At 38.4% G+C, this 20,219-nt stretch overlaps 1 protein-coding gene across 11 annotated transcripts in view; it reads left to right on the top strand.

Annotated features, from left to right (window-relative positions):
- The window catches only part of ptprt (protein tyrosine phosphatase receptor type T), a 311,416-nt gene that overhangs the window by 61,427 nt on the left and 229,770 nt on the right, over positions 1-20,219 (top strand). For all 11 annotated transcript variants that reach the window (XM_086293067.1, XM_086293065.1, XM_086293066.1 and 8 more), the window contains exons 3-7: positions 13,569-13,729; positions 14,978-15,088; positions 16,719-16,800; positions 18,160-18,275; positions 19,032-19,206. In XM_086293067.1, the coding sequence (XP_086149193.1) occupies positions 13,569-13,729; positions 14,978-15,088; positions 16,719-16,800; positions 18,160-18,275; positions 19,032-19,206 (645 nt within the window). The remainder of the gene's footprint in view (positions 1-13,568; positions 13,730-14,977; positions 15,089-16,718; positions 16,801-18,159; positions 18,276-19,031; positions 19,207-20,219) is intronic.

Below are 20,219 nucleotides of genomic sequence, written 5' to 3'. Positions count from 1 at the left end.
CTCATTCTTCAGGATGATTACCCAGAACTGAAATCCTTGTTTATTTTATAAATGCACTTACTTTGCTACTCTCTGTGTCATTTCAAAAAATTTCCTACTCAATTTTGTGTTCCTTTGCCTTTGCAATTTTTCAGTATGCGTCATAATACATGGATGAAAATTCCACCTTGTCTTCTGCTCTTCTCTTGTGATGTCTACTCTCTTACCTGCCCCCACCCCACCCACACCATCACCCTCTCTGTGTGACTTCTCAGATTAGGCTTGAGAAGGCAAATAACCAATATGGGAAATGTGTGGAAATGCAGAGGTCATTAAAAAGCCAATTACCCACAGGTTCAGTGCTACAGAGAGGAAAGTGGGGAATAGCAGAGAGCAATCGTAAACCCAGTGATATATGGAAGCCAAATAGCTGTGAGTGTGTGTGTGTGTGTGTGTGTGTGTGTGTGTGTGTGTGTGTGTGTGTGTGTGTGTGTGTGTGTGTGTGTGTGATTTTTTGCTGTACTTTGCCTTGAGAGCTCACACGCATACATACAAACACATCTACACATGGATGGAAACATGGGATAAGAGCAAAACAGAAGCACATAAGCCAGCTTCCCTATCCATTATCTGTGGTGTCAGTAGTCACATGTTCAATTTTCGATCTCCTATAGGTCAACACTCCCATCACCTGTTCAGCAAGGGCTTTTGGGATTTAGAGTACCCTCAGGTCAACTCAAAATCCTTGCACAAGGTTTTACCATAGCTACTTTTGTGTGTGTGTGTGTGTGTGTGTGTGTGTGTGTGTGGGGGGGGGTGTTTGTGAGCAAGTATGAGAGAGCGCGAGAGACTGCATTGATTACGTAAATAGAGAGATTGCTCCAAAAGTCCTGATCAATAATGCCAATCTCCTGTCTTTACCACTTAATCAGGAAAGGATTAAATCACCTTCTCATTGGCCTGCAGGCACATGTATATGTATATGAGATGCCTTATTAATTTTCTACTTAATAGCTAAAAGCTCTGTGCCTCCACATTCTGAATATACATGTGTGGGTATGCATATTTCTACATTTGTCCAACTTTAATTTATAAGGGACAGCATTTTTGCATTAATTAAATAAATTAACTAAAATATGTTTTGTAACGCTCAGTTTCTTCTGAATCATTATTTCTATGATTAGCAGGTGCTTAATTAAGAAGTAAAGTCTTCCTGATTATTAAGGCAATAAAAAAAAGGACTGAATAGATGCACACACCTCACCTGCCACACAGACATGGATTGATGTCAACACGTGAATATGTAGATGTGAGATTGTGTAAAAATTCAAAGATGCTTCAGAGACGCAGCTGCTAACAACACATTGTGATCCAGATAGTTTCACTTCATGCTTCTTTATCTCAATATACACCTGTGTAGTTACACCACCACAGTCCTCCTCACTGTTATCCAGCTGGCAAGCGTAAATAACAATAAAATATGCAGGGAAATTAACTTCAAATACAAATAAACTTCACTTTACCTAATACAAGAATAAAACAAGGAAACTTACACACAACACCTTATATAGAAAGCAAGCTGTATTTCAATCCAATCAAATTAAGTTATTAGCGTGGTATACCTCAAGCTATTCACATATTGTGGAATAAGGTACAAACCCAGTTCCAAAAAACGTTGGGATGCTATATTTGCGAATCTCATAAAGTCATCTTTTATTCACTATTGAAACATTACATTTGAACTGAGAATATGTCTGGATATTGCAAAAGTAAGTGATTCTGAAAAAAAAAAAAGAAACGGCTGGAGAAATACATTGGAACTGGAGCGTTTTGGCAGAACAACAGTAGCACAAATAGGTATTAAAAGAGCATCTTAGAACTACAGTGTTTCTCATGGATGGATAGAGGTTCACCAGTTTGCAAAAAACTACAAACTGTACAAACTGTGGAGCAATTTCAGAATAATGTTCCTCAACATAAAACTGTGAATATCTCAACATCTACAGTATATAATGTCATTAAAAGATTCAGAGAATCTGGCGAAATCTCTGTGTGCAAAGGACCGGGCTAAAAATCTGTATTGGATGTCTGTGTTCATAAGACCCTCAGGAGCCACTGCAGTAAAAACAGGTGAGATTCTGTCATGGACATCACTGAATTGGCTCTGGAGGAACTTCCAAAAATCATTATCTGTGAACAAAGTTCGCTGTCTCATTCACAAATGCAAGTTAAAGCTCTATCGTGCAAACAAGAAGCTATATATGAACACTATCTGAAAGGTAATTTCAAATGCAGCTAGACAAAATGGAAAACTGTTCTATGTTGAAATTTGAACTTCTTTTTGGAAAACATAGACGTCAGACTATAAAGAGAGGAAATTGCCTAAGGAACTGCAATATTGCACAACTGGAAAAAAACATCATCATTACTATAAGTTATATAAAGGTTGTAGAGCAATAAATGCTCCCATCCAGATATTGTCATTTTTAAGGAAGGCCTTGCACGTTTCAGCAAGACAATGCTAAAATACTGCATTTATTACAAAAGCATGGCTTTGTAATAAAAGAGTCCGAGTGCTAAACTGGCCTCAGAATCAGAATCAGAAAGGGTTTTATTGCCAAATGTTGAGCAGGTTTACAACATTAGGAAATTGCTGCGGTACTTGGTGCAAACATACTGTCATATGGCCTGCTTGCAGAGTTTGCACCAATGGCACATCATGAAATGAACATTATTTCAAAGACTGTTAAGCGCATACAATCCTTTATCATACAAGAGTGGGACAACAAATACACCATGTGGTATCTTCAGTTTCCAGATGTTTGTGGTAAACATGGCCCTGTCCTAACTCATCTAAGATGTATTGTGGCCATCAAATTCAACATGACATTTGTTTTTTTCTTTAAATGGTACATTTGAACAAAGTTTAAATTCTGGATGTGTTCTCTATGTTCTGTTTAGAATAAAATATATACTTTTCTTTATATTTTATGTAGCGCCCCAACTTTTGGGGGATTTGAGGTTGTAAGTTAGAGACCAGTATCTTTGTTCTCTCATCTTTTGTGATTGCACTATACCAGCTATATCCGCTGAATTTGATAGTTTTGTAGTGTTTTCTTAAACACACATAAAGGAAAGGACATAATTCTGCAGCTAAAATATACCATTGTTTAAGTTCTGATCACTATATTCAGTGACAATATAATAACAAGTCTTGTAAAGATACAGAAGAGCACAGTAGGTGTATAAAAAAAAGTTGGCAGAATGTTAAGATAAAGTACAAAAACAGCCACAGTAGCTTCCTGACAGACATTTCGAGGCCACATGTGGACATACGCTGTCTCACTACACCATCAAATCAAATCTCTATTGCTGGATTTCAAAAACTCAGTCAAAATTACAAATGTATACCACACTCTTAGATATTAAAAGAACAGCAAGAGATATCTTGCTCAGAGCTCAGAGCTCGTCTTAATCCAAAAGATGACAGACACAAAACACCCGATAAGAAGAATGAAAGAGAGATTTAAGAGCTACACAGCATGCTTTGAGCAGAGACCCCAGGGAGCCATTTGAGCACATCGTACTGTGAACATCTTGCATCAACGTCATGTTTCAACAGGAAATCTGGGAATGTAACTGATCTATTAAAAAGCGATTTAGTCTGCGCCTCTCTCTGCTTTGTTGCGACTTTTATGTCTCAACCTCAAAACCCCATTGTTTTGTGAAAAAAAAAGTTTGTCATGGAGATTATGTAGATTGAAGTTCTTATCTTTCTTTATGGTACTGAGACTACTTTTTGCCCTTCTTGTTGAGGTGTAGACGACATGAAAATGACATGTTATTGCATCTAAAGGACATGTGTGACCCTATCTGTGCTATTTTACCAAGACTGATAGAACTGGCTGCCCTGGGAATCGTACAGTTACACTCCCAGGTTTTAGAAAGGCACACAATCTCAGCAAGCTCTTGTTTTCTTTTTGAGACAAAGTTGCCAGCATTTGCTTTGTCATCAGGATTTTTCCTGCTCCTTTTGCTTCTACGTATTGGTAAAGTGTCAACGTTGAGCTTTTGTGTTTTGTGCAAATGAAGAGAGCTAGCCAGCCGCAATGTAAACCAATGTAAAAGCATTATGGAAGCTATTTGTGAGGTCTGTGAAGAGTGACAAAATTCCCTAGGCACATACAAACAATTGTGCAAGTACACACACATTCAGACACACCACCTGCTCCATTTGCTATAATAGGTGTAAATGAATTAGATTTTGATGCTCTTTCGGCCTGGTGTTGAAAGTAAATGTCACTCTAATGGTGAGGCGTCTGTTTGTACAAGCCACTGATGATAGAGAGAGACAGAAAGACTGAAGCTGGGAGCTAGAAGAAAGGCGAATGGATTATAAGTGGATTTCAAAGAAGGTTACAGACAAGGATGGAGTGAAAAAGGTATAGAGGATAAAATGGTAGGAGCACATATTCACTTTTAGATGGATAAATGAGTTGTTTGCATTTATGGCTTAGCCCATTGCCCCAATAATGGCACTTCAATTATTGATTTGCCACTTACCAGATTACTGCAAGGATAAGAGACAGTGAGGAGAGATGTAAGGGTGGGGACAGAGCCATCGCTCATTCTCCAGCAAGGACACAAAGATTTCTAAAAAATTGCATAGAATCTACAGTATGCAATCTAAAGTATGCTTCAACTTGCAGTGAATATCCACGTCAATATTTATGAACACAGACAACAGAACAACCCCTTGCAGCCTTTTAAAGACATGTGATTGAAAGATCAATAAATATTAAGACAGTGACAAATATGAGGATATATAAACAATGTTACAAAGACAAAAGGGAACAGTAACAAATGAGGATAGCAGAGGCATAATTTTATAAGAAAATAACTGAATAAAAAAAATACACTGAAGATTTGTATAAAGGTGAGGGGAAATAGCTGTAAAGTTATCCTGTTTGAAAGATCAATGAAGTCTGCATAAAGCTTATTTATGATGCTGCATCTGTGTACCATAGATGCACAGATGGTGCATATGCTAAAAAGTGAGTTGGACATGGAAAGGGACAACATCAGCAAACAGGAGCAAAGCTTAAAGTATCAAAAACAATATGAAAAGCATGGAGAGTGGCCACTTCTGCTCTTTAGCTGTGTCCCAAAACGTAGGCTGCATCCTTCGGAGGACCCGGCCTTTGCGGCCTACGTGGGCCGGGTCCTTCGAAGACCAAGAAGGCCGGAAGTGCGAGGCTGTGAAATGGGACAGTCTAACCTTCAGATTTGCGTCACCGCTGTGTCGGTGGAGTTTAACAAACTCGGCCGTCTGCTCATTGCTATCTAAAATATAACAGGACACTGGCGTAAATTCTTGACCGTCAGTTTAATCAGTTTTCTGTTTGACATTTATTCAGCTGTGTGAAAATCCCGGAGGAACCCACCCGATGGATTAATAAAGTTTTATTGAATCTAATAATCTAATAACTTTGATCTCAGCCAAACCGATTTACTCCGGAAGCAATAAAACACCAAAAAAGGCCAAACAATTAAATTTTTAAGTTATCCGAGTGACTTATATATCGTGTTTAACCTGAATAGCGAAAGACGGCAGGGTCTGAAAACAATGAAGCCGGGAGTCTGCTGCTCTCGCAGAGTGACCATTGAACCCCCGGCTAGATATCGAGCGGGTGGGTAACAGACGTCTACGAAATCGTCGGAGCGCTTTTGCAAATATGCGATGTCTTGATAAACCAAGCAGATATTTGAAGTTTACACAGCTACTTTCTTGCCTGAAAATATGTTTAAAAAAAGTTTATTTTGTGACCCAGAAAGAGTAATATTAAAACTTAGTAGCGGCCGCCAGTGTTGGAAACTGAAATTGGCTGGGCCGCGCTATGAATTCTGGGATATGGTGGGCCACCAAGGACACACCCGACCCACAAATGTGACAAATGTGTCCTTCAAATTCGGAGAAATGAAGGACACATTTGTCGGCCGCATTTGAAGGAGTCGACGAATTGGGACGGCCTTCGTCGCCTGGCTGTGACGCAATCGGCCTTCAAATGCGGCCTCCGAAGGATGCAGCCTACATTTTGGGACACAGCTTGAAATTGGCTTGGACAGCCTTCATCGTCTGGCTGTGACGTAATGCGGCCCCCGAACGATGCAGCCTACGTTTTGGGACACAGCTTTTGTATGTTGCCATGTCTCTATAGCTAGCAGAAGGACAAACGATAGCACAAGGAGGAGTCTGCCCACAGACAGTTTTTTGTGACACTGCCCCCAAGTGACAGTACACTACCACAACATATTGGTCCGCAAAATCTGTCCATTAGCCCTGCATTGAACCAATGCAAAAACATAGAAATACCTTAAGGAAATATTTGCAACCACTTTCAACTTAAAGATCAGTAAATCACAAAACCATCAAGAAGAAGACAAGATTCATGTCCTTTGTAGAACTTTATTTTTGCTCATAGTCTGGCTTGTTTTCATGAGGCGCTTACTTTTGTTTCCCTCGTTTATTCTTTTTGTTTTTACTTGCTGTTCAGTTAGGTTTGGACATAAAAACTTGGCTGGGTTTAGGAACAGAATATGGCTTGGCTTAGAATAATTTAAAAAGTTAACCTGGCATGTTGAAAGATAATGCTAAAATCTGTCCAGTGCATATGATGCCAAGGTTTCCACCCGAGCGTAGGTGGGAGTGAGTTTGGACTCAGTTATTTCCATGCAGTATCATAATTCTGTGTTTGCAGTTGACAAGAAATTTAAACTTATATGCCTATTTTAAGTTGTTAAAATAATTAAATATATATCAGCCTTTTAAGAAGCAAATAAGCATGAAGAACTGGGGGATTTGAAGGGCAAATGAGGCTTAACCTAAAAGGTGATGCAAAGGCAAATGGCAGGGCCCGGTTGGGACATTGAAGCATTGAACATATGGGTTTGCCTCTTTGTATGTGTGTTCATAGTGTTTTCTTTAAGTGATAAACTTAACAATAATGAAAATTATGCTATTTTATATTGTAGCATATTTTGTCATAACTATAAAGCCTGTCTACATCAAATATTATGTTTTTTTATTGTTTCTTTGCTCATTTCTTTTCTTCTTTCCAGTGTCTCTCACTCTCCATGCAGTCTTACTTAACTCTTAACTCACATATTAAAATACTGCTTTATCTCCCTCCTTACTTAGTTGAAAGGAGAAAGAGGAAACTACAATGATCGCAATGAATAAAGGGTTTCTCTCAGTTTAAAGCTGCTTTTAATGATATGCAGAATCTAACAAGTCTCTAGTAAATGATAACAAGTAAGAGTGTGGGAGGCTTGTGTTCTGAGTATTTTCCTTTGGGCCCCACAGACAACAGAGGTCGCAATTTGTCATTCTACATGTGAGATTGTTTCTTATTTTTAGCCAGCAGCCTACACGCTTCACAACCATTTTTATGCCCTTTTAAAGGAGTGACTCTCTTGTCACCCCTTGCAAACAGTGGAAAGTCAGTGACACATAGAAAGCATATTCTCTCACACATTTGATTTTTTTTCTTTTACACATATGCAGTTTGGTGAACAGTGAAACATTGTCCTCTTTTTACACAAGCCAGTTTCTTGTTAAATAAGAGTTGCCCAATAATATCATCGAAGGAAAGTGCTCTACTTCTCTGAAACATGAACTATAATAAAACCTTTGACAATTACAAAACTGTAGCCATTTTATGCAGAAAAATACTGAAGTACTAAAAAAACCATTAAAGAATCTTCTATTGTACACTTGTCACTGTGGTGTATCTCTGTGAGAGTGCAGCAACCTGCATGTTAACTAGCCAGATTTTATTATTGCTGAGCTGTATGACTCACCTTTGATATTTATCTAAGAACCTCCTTGTGTCCCATGTTTTCTCCCTCACACTCATACACATATAGATCACCATATAGGAGCTGCCAAATTCTTAGACCCCACAATCTTAACATTTTGGCAGCTTTTGATTGTACATTGTACTGGAACTGTCGTTTCCCTACACAGGTAAATCATAATCTTTTATTTTATGCCATGACAGGCTGAACTACAAAAAAAGTAACATAAATAATTCAACAAATATGATGTTAAATATGTCAAATATAATTTGAGTCAATCAAATCTTAAGTTAAGCTCCTGTTAAATCAGAATATATCCTTAAAATGATCTTCTATGATATTTTCATACATTAAATACAAATTGTTTTGATTATTTTTTTATACCTGTCATTAATTCATAGACTTAAAATGGCTAACCAATCAGAGTTAATAATATCATTTTTTAGTGTAATTTAGTACAAATAACAATTTACCACTATATTAAAATAATATAATACTTCTCTTAGTGTTAAGTATCATTATTTACAATATTTTGAATGTGATCACATTACAGTGCAGATGCATAGCAGCACCAGGGGTTAAATACTTTGCTCAAAGGCACTTCAGCCGCTGACAGACACAGTCGCGGCGTCTGCTGCCCTTTGATGTAGACTGTTTTTGAAAAGTAAAAGTGAAATCTCAAACTCTCAGCAGTATTTGTGAAAACAGCTGGTCTCATGCGGCAATATGTGCTGGAACGTTTGTTGCACTGAGTTGACCCAGTTATTTTGATGTACGTGTAAGCGTTCGAGTGTGCTTATGTGTGCGTGTTGACACGGTAGACCGATTCATCAGTTTTTGTCACGTTAACAGATTAACCTCACACCTGGGAAACAATGTGTGAAATGATGGCTGTGTGCACTTGTTTTTGTGTGTCATAGTGTGTCTGTGTTTGCTATGACATTTGTGACCGAATGAAAACATCATTGTCGGTGTCTTAGCGATATTTCATTGTATCAAAATAGCTTTTTATAGGCGTCTGGGGCATCCATTTTGTTTGTGTTTTGTTTGGATGACATTGTTCCATATGTGTGAATATACAACGATAGGTGGATGCCGACCCAACTCTCTGGAGTGGGGCCTCAGGGGTTCTACTTCATTCCTCGGGTGCTCAATTAGATTGGGATAAAGTGTGTTTGGAAGCCAGGTCAACTCTTTGCGTCTAGTGCTTCGTGAGCAGTTTTTTCAGTGTTGTGGGACACACTGGTGCGTCACGTTTCTAACTAATATCCACAAGAAAGTCAGGACACAAGATTTCCCAGCAAAATGTAGTAAAATAATAAATTCGTTTAACCTGTGAAGGTCTTTAATATTGTGCCTTTTGTGTTTGTGGATACATTGTAACACTTCTGCTTCCTTCACACAGAGAGTTGTCATAGTGAGAGAAGTTTCTGGGTAACAGACATCACACGTATTGCTTGAGTGTCAGACTGACTCAAGTCTGCTTTAAAAAACAAACAAACAAACAACAAAAAAAGCAGATAAACAAAAGTACCTGTGGAAGGAGCTTTACAGAGCATCAAAGGACAAAAAAAGGAGTATAGAGAGAGTGTGTTTATGTGTGAGTTTGTGTGAATAAGAAATGTAATCAGAGCCAGTTCGCTGTGGAAAGACCTGTTTAGAAACCCAGGCTAGATTAATTTTGCATGCACGCAGGCAGCGTACACACACAAACCGTCATTTAACTTCAGCAGTGAGACACACACCTCAGCTGTCAGGCAGGCCCACATCAAATTACCGTAACTTCAACAATATCAATACACACAGGCACACATAAACCATCACATTAACCATCATACTCTCAGACTTCCACAGTGCCAGAGTGGATTAGTTCCATTGAGTTGAAATGGATGAAATGTTTTGAGGCATCAGTCGTTTTCAGGCACCTCTGTATGTGTATTTGTGTTATTCAAGATCAGAATTCAGATAAGATTAAGGTTATGGTAATCTTCAAGGAATTAAAGTCAGTGACAGTAAACGTCAGTGTCCTTTGTGTATGGGTTTGCCCTGCCATTACAATCTATTGTCTTCACATCATTTCACTGCCTTTAAAATCAAGTATTTGAGTTATAAAGTATGAATTTCTCTCATGAAAATTATATTTGTGAATTGGAATCTTAGGAGGTGAAATCGAGCAAACAAATCTTTCTAATGGTTCTGTTAGGCTGCTAGAACTAGCTCTCACATTGTGACTGTACTTCAGTCAGCCAAGAGATAGCAAAGCCTTTCAATTTAGACTGTTAGGTCAAATTACACACCGAGCAGAAAGTGGGCAATCACTTTTAAAATAATTCTTTCTTTGCAGTAGAGCTGGGCGATAGAACGATAACGATATGTATCGCGATATAACTTTTACTCGATAGAGAAATTAAGCTATCGCGATAGACCTCGCCGCTCTTGTCCTCTTAAAATAAAAAAATAAAAAATAAAATAAAAAAAAAAGGTCAGCCAATCCAAACTAAGTAGCGCAGAGCCGAACCAATCACAGCCGCAGCGTCACGTCGCGTGACTTGTTACGTACAGCACAAGTGCCAAGCCACACGTGTGTTTGTTTGGGAAGCAGCCAGCGGGTAATGGAGCCAGCGCATAATGGAGGACATGAGTGTGCCGACTAGAAAAATCAACCGAGCGTGACCGAAGAGAAAACAGATGACGGTTCCAATGCCGGAGAGATTGTCGAACGGAAGAGCCATAGAAGTTCCGTAGTGTGAAGGTGTTTCGGCTATTTCAAGTCTGACAAAAAACAGAGTAGCGCGTACTGTAAATTGTGCCGAAAGCAAGTCTGGAAATACAATAAACTGGTGCATGCGTCACACTGCGCCACGTTATTGTTTCGGTGAAATGAATTTCTACAATACTGTTACTGTTAATTCTACTCTCTGCAGTGTTTAAATGCTTACATATACACACAGTTACTGTCCGTCCACACATACGACTCGGTTCTGCTTCTATGCCGCAGCTTTGTTTACTTTTTCCCACCGAGGCTTCTAGACTTCTGATTGGCCAACATTTCTGCACGGTTAGGAATCTAGCGCCACCTGCTGCTTTGGCATGTTCATAGCAGCGTTTTCTTTCATTTCTCCCTTTATGTGTGGACGGGATTATTTTTTTAAAACGAAAACGGAAAATCTCCGTTTTCAAAAATACCCGTGTACGTGTGGACGTAGCCTCAGTCTCTGACTGGAAGCGCTAATTCGTCATTCGGCTTTTGTCAGACTAAAGTAACTGTTAAAACTGTTTGAAAAGCTCAGCTATACAACAAGGAGAGATTGAGAATTTCCTTTTAGTTCTCAGTTTATTTGATATTGACAAAAGTTAGTCAGTTTTGTCTGTTCTTCTGTAAAACAAACTAAGATTTATTTTTAGAATTAATATTTTGTTTCTAAGTGGAATTGACAATTTAGTCTGTTTCGTTTGTTCTATTTTGAAACTTAAACGCTTTAGCGGCTGCCTTTTGTGTAGTTTGCAATATTTGCCTTTATTTATCTGAAAAAGTCTCATGTTCCTTAAGTACATCTACCCTGTTGAACTTATTATGGGAAATAAATATTTAAATAAAAACAAGCTGCTGATTATTTCACATTTTACTTGTGAGCAACGGCACATTTAAATCTTACAAATATAGTTATTTGGCTTATATCGTGATAGATATCGTTATCGCCTGAAATGAAAAAAACATATCGTGATATGAAAAAATCTCATATCGCCCAGCTCTACTTTGCAGCTTCTTCAATCTGGGAAGCACTGCTGTGCCAGTACTGACTTTCAGTTTGTCCAGACACCATCACATTTGCCTCTTTCCTTCACATTACTGTTTCTTTTCTTCCTTTTTAGATAAAACATAGATATCATCTTCATATCTTGAGTCTGCATGAGTTTTCTTTTCCCCCACATTTGGGATGCGAATGTATGTGACCGGTCTTTAGCAGCATACATAAAAATGATTAGGTGAAGCGACAACGTCAACTCTGGCCACTATAGTAAAGATGGAGGGGCAACATATTAATTTCCTCAAACTACTTTAAATTCATTGAAGAGAAGGCATCAACTTGTTGGAATACGTAATTAAACACTAATTGATGCATATTTATGAGTACAATATTGTTTTTTTTTCTTCTAAATAACCTAAAGAAATGACTCACTGTATTTTTAAGCTCCCATATTTCTTCGTACTTTGATTCAGAACATTTTCATACATGCACAAGAACTCACGTTAGAAATGCACAGTCACATCTGCTTGATTCAGTATCTCTTCTTTCCCTTTTCTTGCCAGTATCCTAGTCACTTCAAACTCTCAGTCCACCTGATGGCAGTCAGCCAAATGGAGGAGGCCAACCCATAAAAGCTCCATCCTGCTCCATAAAGCACTGACTAAAACACACTTAAACAACGAGCCAACAGAGAAAATGTGTTTTACGTCTTAGTTCAGAACCCCAGGGTGTGGATACATTAAGACATTGATATACAGTTCTGGTGAATTAAAGACCCTGAGGTTTTTTGTTTTTTTTTTTGCTTTATCAAGCATCTGGCGAATGTCACACAAAGCTAGTCAACTGTGTCCCAGCGTTTTAGTATTTAGAAATTAATTGTGTGTTCAACAGAAATTAGCCTACAAAGTCATGTTGCAGCATGTTTCTGTCATTGCTACATTTACAGGATAAATCCATCAAGAAGATGTTTATTTGTGCAGCAAAAGTAATAGTGGTACGACAACTGGGTTGACCTTTTTTATGTGCTTAAACAAAAACAAAACAAGTCTAAATGAATAACCAAGTAATTCTCAGGGTTACAGCTGGTTTACTTTGTGGATATTTGTGCTGCAGCCTAAATGCAGTGGTACACATAACAAGATGTTAATGACACCTTGAAAATTATTTGAATGGTATGGAGCAAAGCAACCAAAAGAACCAGTTATCAGAAGTGGCAGATTAAGTCTGAATTCCGCATACCCTGGAAAATGTTTTTCACACAGTATTGACTTAGGGCTGTTCGATATAACGATATATATCGGATGACGATATAAAAATGTCTATCGTTTCTTTTTACGCTATCGTTTGCTTCGTGGTGTCGCAAAATAAACTGTTTACGGCAATATTTTTTCATCGTTTTGATGGTCACTGTAGTGGCTATATTAATTTCTTAACGTTCTCTCTTTCTCTTTCTCATATATTTTATATAACCACACTATGGAGGGACAAGCGCCTGTTTTTATGCGTTGTGGTTAGCAACAACGACGGTAACAGCATCGGGTGTCCGCTTGTTTATGTTCCACATAAACCTTTCACAATAAAGCTCAAGATCCTGTTGAGACTTTTCAAACTAAACTGAATCACGTGAAAGAGCAGATTATTTACGGATGAGAATTAAATGGCCTTTACAACTTATGTCTAAAAATGTATAGTTTCATGCATCGGTTAAAAAACTCGACTCCAGCTACAGTACATGACGCGCAGCTGGAAACACTTCCCGCAAGACGAGCTGCCCGAGATTCACAGAATTTACAGAAAATGTTACATTTTTGTGATTTATATCGTTATCGGGACGATAGAATTCTTATATCGGGATATGAGATTTTGGTCATATCGCACAGTCCTAATATTGACCAACTTTGTTAGGTTCAATGAAAGACTCATTATTGATAATGGAACAACAGCTATTTCATTAGTGTCATTTTTGTATTTTTGTTTCTGTAGGTTCGTTCATGGTGGTGAACGCTTCAGGCCGGGCATCAGGTCAGAAGGCTCACTTGTACATGCCCACCCTGAAGGAGAATGACACCCACTGCATCGACTTTCTTTACTCTCTATCCAGCCGGGATGGAGCCAGCCCAGGCACACTCAATGTCTATGTCAAGGTGTGTGTTCAGTGTGTGTGTGAATGACAGGGCGGGAGCGGGTAGATTGACATATGAAGGGCTTGATGAAACTTGAACATGTACACAAACAAACACACCTCTGTTCTCTGTTAGGAGGGATGAAGTTAGCCCTCCGGCACTAAATATCTATCTGTGTGTGTGTGTGTGTGTGTGTGTGTGTGTGTGTGTGTGTGTGTGTGTGTGTGTGTGTGTGTGTGTGTGTGTGTGTGTGTGTGGCTGTGTCTGTCTGTCTGTCTGTGTGTGTGTCTGAGAGAGAGAAAGTAAGAGAGAGAAAGGGAGAAAGAGAATAAGTGATAGGTAGGTAAACAGAAAGTCATCATCTATTCCCTTTTAGCAGGGATCAAGTTAGCTGTAGTATAGGCTGCTAGATAGCAGAGCTCTTGATTTTTATGTAGTTTGTGGACTTTTAGAAAGAAGGTATTATTTTCAGCTTGCTTCTATTAATGGACTCAAAAGCTGATTACGAATACCAACCATTAAAGTAAGCTAACAGTAAACATTAGGAGTAGCTGCCATGGGATAGAACAGTAGTAGGTATGGACTTGCAAGAATGAATTTTTTATGTTAAAGTACGAATGCACTCATGGGCACCTGAGTAGAATTAAGAAGAAGCTATGGATGGTGAATGGAGATATGAAAAGACAGAGTAAAGAGGGAAACTGGAGAAATATAAAGCTGTGTGGAAGGCATACAAAGAAAAGAAATGGCATGAAGACACTGATGAAGGTATGGAAACGAGTAAGGAAGGTGAAATGCTACAGCTTTATTATACAGAAGCATGGTGAAAAACCCATCAAAAAAATTTGAGGATTTGGCTTTGAAAACAGTTCATGAGTGAAACGACTTTATGAGTAATGTGTCTAAATGTGAAATAAAAATGGAACATCATTGTCAATAATGGTAGATACAGCTGATAAAGTTAGTAATCCTGGAAATTATGTGTTTTCCTTTACACAGCTCTACATATTCAGCTGTCTCCATACTATGACGTCTATAACTTCTATAGTTCTATGACTGCAGACGTTTGTGCAATTGATTCAGACACGGCTTAAAATGCAAAACTATTCACAGTAAAATGTAATATGTCAGGTTATAATGGGAAACAGCATGTTACTGTTGGATTCAGTAGTTTTCTTACTGCAGTTTGTTAGTTTTACCCTTTTCTTCGTTTTATCCACTAACTCTGCTTTAATTAAACCGTGCCTCTTTTTCTCTCCCTGCCTGCAGGTGAATGGAGGTGCTCAGGGTAACCCAGTGTGGAATGCCTCTGATACTGTCACTGAAGGTTGGGTGAAAGCTGAATTGGCTATTTCTACATTCTGGCCCAACTCCTATCAGGTACTACAAATGCACACAAGTCCTCTGGACATACTCTCACAGACATTGTTTAGGTACTGTACTGCTTAGATGCACATAAATAACAACAAATATGTCATCATCCAAAAACACGTGGATCTAACTGTAGGTTGAGCACAAAAGGTACATTTCATGACAGTCATTCTTTAATGACTTTCTCTGTTGTGTACGTGTGTGTGTGTGTGTGTATTGGTCGGTTTAAGGTACAGAGACATACCCTGCTGTGTTATTTTATGAGGCTCCACAAAAGCAACTCTGTTGTACCTAATGACTGAGCTGTGCTCAGTAAATGCAGGCACCCCTGTGTCTCACACAGATACAAGGCACAATGGTAATCAAAGTGAATTAAATGTCAGTGTGTCTCTGTGCATGTTTCCTTCCCTAATAAAGAGTCACCACCTGGGGGGGAAATAGCACTCAGTACAGTACAGAGTACTGGAGGCCACTGAGGGCAGAAACAAGTTTTAAAGACAATTTAGTTCCTCTTTTGAATTGTTTAACTGTTCTAGATCAATAATTTGTTTGTTATTGGAATATCATATCAACATAGAGTGCTAGATATTTGAATATTCAGCTATTCCCCAGTGGGAATGCATCGAAAAATAAAATAAAAATTCTGACAAAATCTCACTAGAAAAATATTAGAGACACAAAACTGTAAATAGTGAACAACATGTATGCTTATCAGGGTCAAATCAGCACCAGCCTTTGTTTATATAGCGAAACAAATATGTGCAATCAATCAAAGTTGGGAATAGAAATCCCAATTTCACACAGTGACATGCTATTACACAAATCAAAATAATGTTGTAAATGCTTATAATTTCAAATTAAATTCAGTTTACCAACACTGTAAACAACATTGTCAAACTGTTGCTAATACAGCAAAGCTTTAGCAGTGACTGTGACTTTTAGAAACTTGATATGTATGCCAAAAGGGATTTATTTTTGAAGTAACAGAGGAGAGTAAAGACTTCCCAGAAGTCTTAAGTATTCAGAGTGAGTCGCAGCTGATACTGCTGAGAATCCTGACAAGTACAGCACAGAGGTGTGTGTGTGTGTGTAGCGTGCGTAGTGTGTATGAGTCTATATATGTGTGGGTCAGGAGTGCATGGCCCCTTGACAGCCCTGCTGACACCCTGTTCTCATCCTGAGAGTTTGCATAAACTCTGTTGGAAAATATAAGGGACTGTCCTGTTGGGAGAGTAAAATGAGAAAGACACAAAAGAGCAATTAAAAATAGGAAGGAAAAATAGAGGAAAATGCGAAAATATAGAGAAAATATGGGATGGTGGAAAAGTCTGAAAAGTACAACATAGATAAAGCGTGGAAGAAAACAGGAGGAAAAGTAGAGGAGGTTTAAATGAAGAAGAGAGGAAGAAGGCAGAGGAGAGGCAGCATATGTGCTTGGCATAAGGATGGAGACAGAAGGGATGAAGTGAAAAGAGGAATAGTTGCTGACTTTTAGTGGAAAACTCCCCTGGGGTTCCCATATGAGCTTCATAGGGATGTCAAGATGTTCCAGTTTGTGAAAGAAAGTTCTTATTTTTGAATTTCATTATAATGCTTGCATTTCTTTCATTCTTTCTTCCTTTCTTCTGTCTGGTCTAAGGTAATATTTGAAGCCGTTTCAGTCCAAGGCCACCCAGGTTTCATCGCCATTGATGACATACGAGTTCTGGCTCACCCATGCCGTAAGTGGGAGAGATTGTGAATGTGTTGTGATGGTTGACCCTGCACAACTGTAGCCCTGCTGAGCATCATCTGTTTTATAGATGTCGCACACTTACACACACAAAAACACAGCATAAAGGACAGATTGTGAGGGTCGCAGACAGATTGTAGAGAGCAAGGAAGAAGGTCCAGACCCAGGGTCTTCATCACTCAAATGTGACAAAAACACTTTGCTTCACAAAACTCTGGACTGCTTATTGCCACAGTCTGAGGTCTACTTACTGCGCCCTGCCTTCTCAGTATTCTGCAACTCCTGACATTCTCCTTCTGCTCCTATTAACTGTTTATGTTGTTTCAGGAATCAAAGTTTTACACTCAGTTTTACGTCTATTTTATAGATAGGAATCAAATCATACTTAGTCATCATATTAGAGCAGTATAGCTAAATTAATTGATAAATGATATTGCATTCATTTTGAAAGGATTATAAATGAAAATGAAAAGTATTTTATTTTTAATCACTCCACTAGTATTATCTTTGTATTTTATCTATGTTCGGTCTGTCCACCGTGGTTCTCTTGCTGATCCTCTCCTCAGCCCTTCTTTCTATCTGCCTTGTATCTTTCCTTTGAACAGCCGACGCAAAACAATCAGTTCACCTTTGCAAGCCACTAATCGTATTATTCAAAAAGAGAGCAAACATATTTACAGTGTAAGGAAAAACTAAAATCCAATTTAATTTTAAAAAGACTGAGGAAAAAGATGACTATAAAAATAATGAAAGATTTTCAAAAAAAGCAAATCTAAGTTTTTGCCCTTGTCATTTGCAACAAGCTGACCATTAATGTCAGGACAAATTATCATTGTTGAGTGATCGATGCATACTCTGTTAGTCTTATCTATGTCTGCAGACAGTCAAAATGAAATTAACCAGTCGCAGGCTGGTCTCAATGGCAGACCAAAGTCACCCAGCTGTCTGTCTCACTGACAGACCTTTGCATCTGTCTCATGGCCACAGAATTTCTCTGCCATAGTCCAGACAATGTTAAGCTCTCCTAGAACTGAATTAGTATCGTTCATGGTTTCCCTGAAAGTGCTGTTTCTTGTTGCTAGCATGAATCTAGTGTGAACTCTTAAACTGTAACAGTAACACTTTGAGCAGCAAGCAATTTATTTTTTATTAGCATGTTAATTTTGGGTAATTGGGATATTGTTTATCATTTAAATAATTTATTTGTTTTTGCAGACTATATATGCATTTGATGACTTCAACAACATTGAATTCAACGTGTATAAAAAAAAGACCAAGAAGAATGGATTTATATTTATCCTGACTTTTACACATCTATATCATCAGCACATTGCTGTCTGTGTTGCAGGTAAAGCCCCACACTTTCTACGCCTGCAGAATGTGGAGGTAAATGTGGGTCAGAATGCTACTTTTCAGTGTACTGCTGGAGGGAAGTGGTCTCAGCATGATAAACTCTGGCTGCAGGTGAGTATGTTCACGTTAGTAAAACTGTGCATAAATGGATATATATACATATATGTTTGTTAAAAGGAGGGACAGAATACCACAAACCAAACCATATTTACCCAATTTACCCAACTTGGGGACACAAATATGAATATATAAAAAAAGTGTACTAACAGTATTACTAATGTCAACAACACTGCACATTTATAGACATCAGTACCTACAGTACGTACTGCTGTTTACACCTGGAACTTCTTCCTAGACTTTAATTTTAATGGACATATAGGATAAACGGGTATATATTTTTCAATAAACTAAAAGAAACTAAAAGAAAATTTAAACCATTGAAAGGCCAACATAACAGATAAAGTTATTATTCATATATTATTCTTAATTTTATTTTATAGTATTGTTTGGCGAACATCCCAAGTATTACCAGCTCTATTTCAGAATTGATTAAAACTCCTTGTTCTGCTTTGCACCAGTGATTCCATCCTTGCACGTGTGATTTGTTTATGCGCCTGAGTGTATATGCTGTGTGCAGCCATGCCTATGTACTCATTCTGCTTTACATCCATGTGCATTGGCAAGCTTACATGTTTTCACTAAATGAGTATGTACTGCTGAGAATGCTCCAAAGGAGATCAGTGACCCTCCTCACCCAGGGGGTCTATATCTGAGAGTATGATACCACAATCATACGCAAAGCAAAAAAAATGACAGTAAACACTTGGAGTCTTTGTTGAAAACTCTCTGGTCTTTTCCACCATGCAGCAATGGAATGGTAAAGACACAGCCCTGATGGTGACCAGGGTGGTGAACCACAGACGTTTTTCTGCGACCGTTAGCGTTGGCGACACATCTCAGCGCAGCACAAGCCGCTACCGGTGTGTCATCCGATCAGACGGTGGATCTGGGGTGTCCAACTACGCTGACCTCATTGTTAAAGGTACGTTCATCTGTTTAACTTCTTTAAACTACAAAAACAAGATGATTTATCTTTCATTTAAAACCAGAGCATCGGAAAGGAATTTTGATGGACATAAGTAGAGCATTGTTCAACAAATCAGATCAGAAAGGATGCAGTAAAGTGGGACAGTTTCTTTAGAAAGTGAGAAACAAGCCTGGGTTGTGGTTGTGTAGTTGCGTGTGCATTTGGCTGTTGCTCATTAGGGATGTGAGAATGCTGAGGATAGAATACTGAATAGATTTGAGAATAGTGCCTAGAACTCACAATGAGCCCTCATTCACTCAGTTTCTGCCCGTCTTTGTCCATCTTTTAGTTCATTTTCTTCCCAGTATGTTGATTCTTATTCCCTCCCTTTCCCACAATCTTCAAAACTCATACTGCTATTTTGTTTAGTTATTTTAAATATATATGAAAAAAAAGATTTTTTTTATCCTCTGAATGTTCATAGTCACCTAATTAAAAGATGATTTTGTAATAGTTTATAATAGTTTCTTCTTGATTAGGTCAAAGGAAGAGTACAGCAGTACTTCAGCAGGACTGCAGATAAAAGTTGGATAGAAAACCTTTTGGGTCATCTGTTATCATATACAACTCACAGAACTACTCAAGATATCCACATCCCAAAAAGTTGATTCTGTTCACCTGAACGTAGCGTTTTCAGTGGGATGTGTACATCCACTGGGTGATGTGTCCACTGGCCTGTAGGTGTAAATAGACTGCGGAGTCGTGGCCTGACGAGTTAGCTCTTCTGTGTTGTGCCATCCACTTAAGCAGAGGTTGTTTGATGACAAAACGTTTCTCCCACTGAAAACGCTATGTTCAGATGAACAGAATCAACTTTTGGGGATTTCCTTACCTGGATGATTAAGCAGGCATCAAGACAGAGATATCGAAATATTTCAAACCTATAAGAAATGTGTGATATGCACACAGGTGTGATGTAATGGGGTAGCTAAACATGCAATGTAAAATAGAGACAATTTAAACACTAG

Source organism: Aulonocara sp. 'chitande type north' Nkhata Bay, linkage group LG5 (assembly GCF_057382095.1).
Source record: "Aulonocara sp. 'chitande type north' Nkhata Bay isolate Kocher_YH1m ecotype deep benthic linkage group LG5, A_spYH_male_GT1.1, whole genome shotgun sequence".
NCBI classification, from domain to species: Eukaryota; Metazoa; Chordata; class Actinopteri; order Cichliformes; family Cichlidae; genus Aulonocara; species Aulonocara sp. 'chitande type north' Nkhata Bay.
This window is presented reverse-complemented; position numbering and strand designations above follow the sequence as displayed.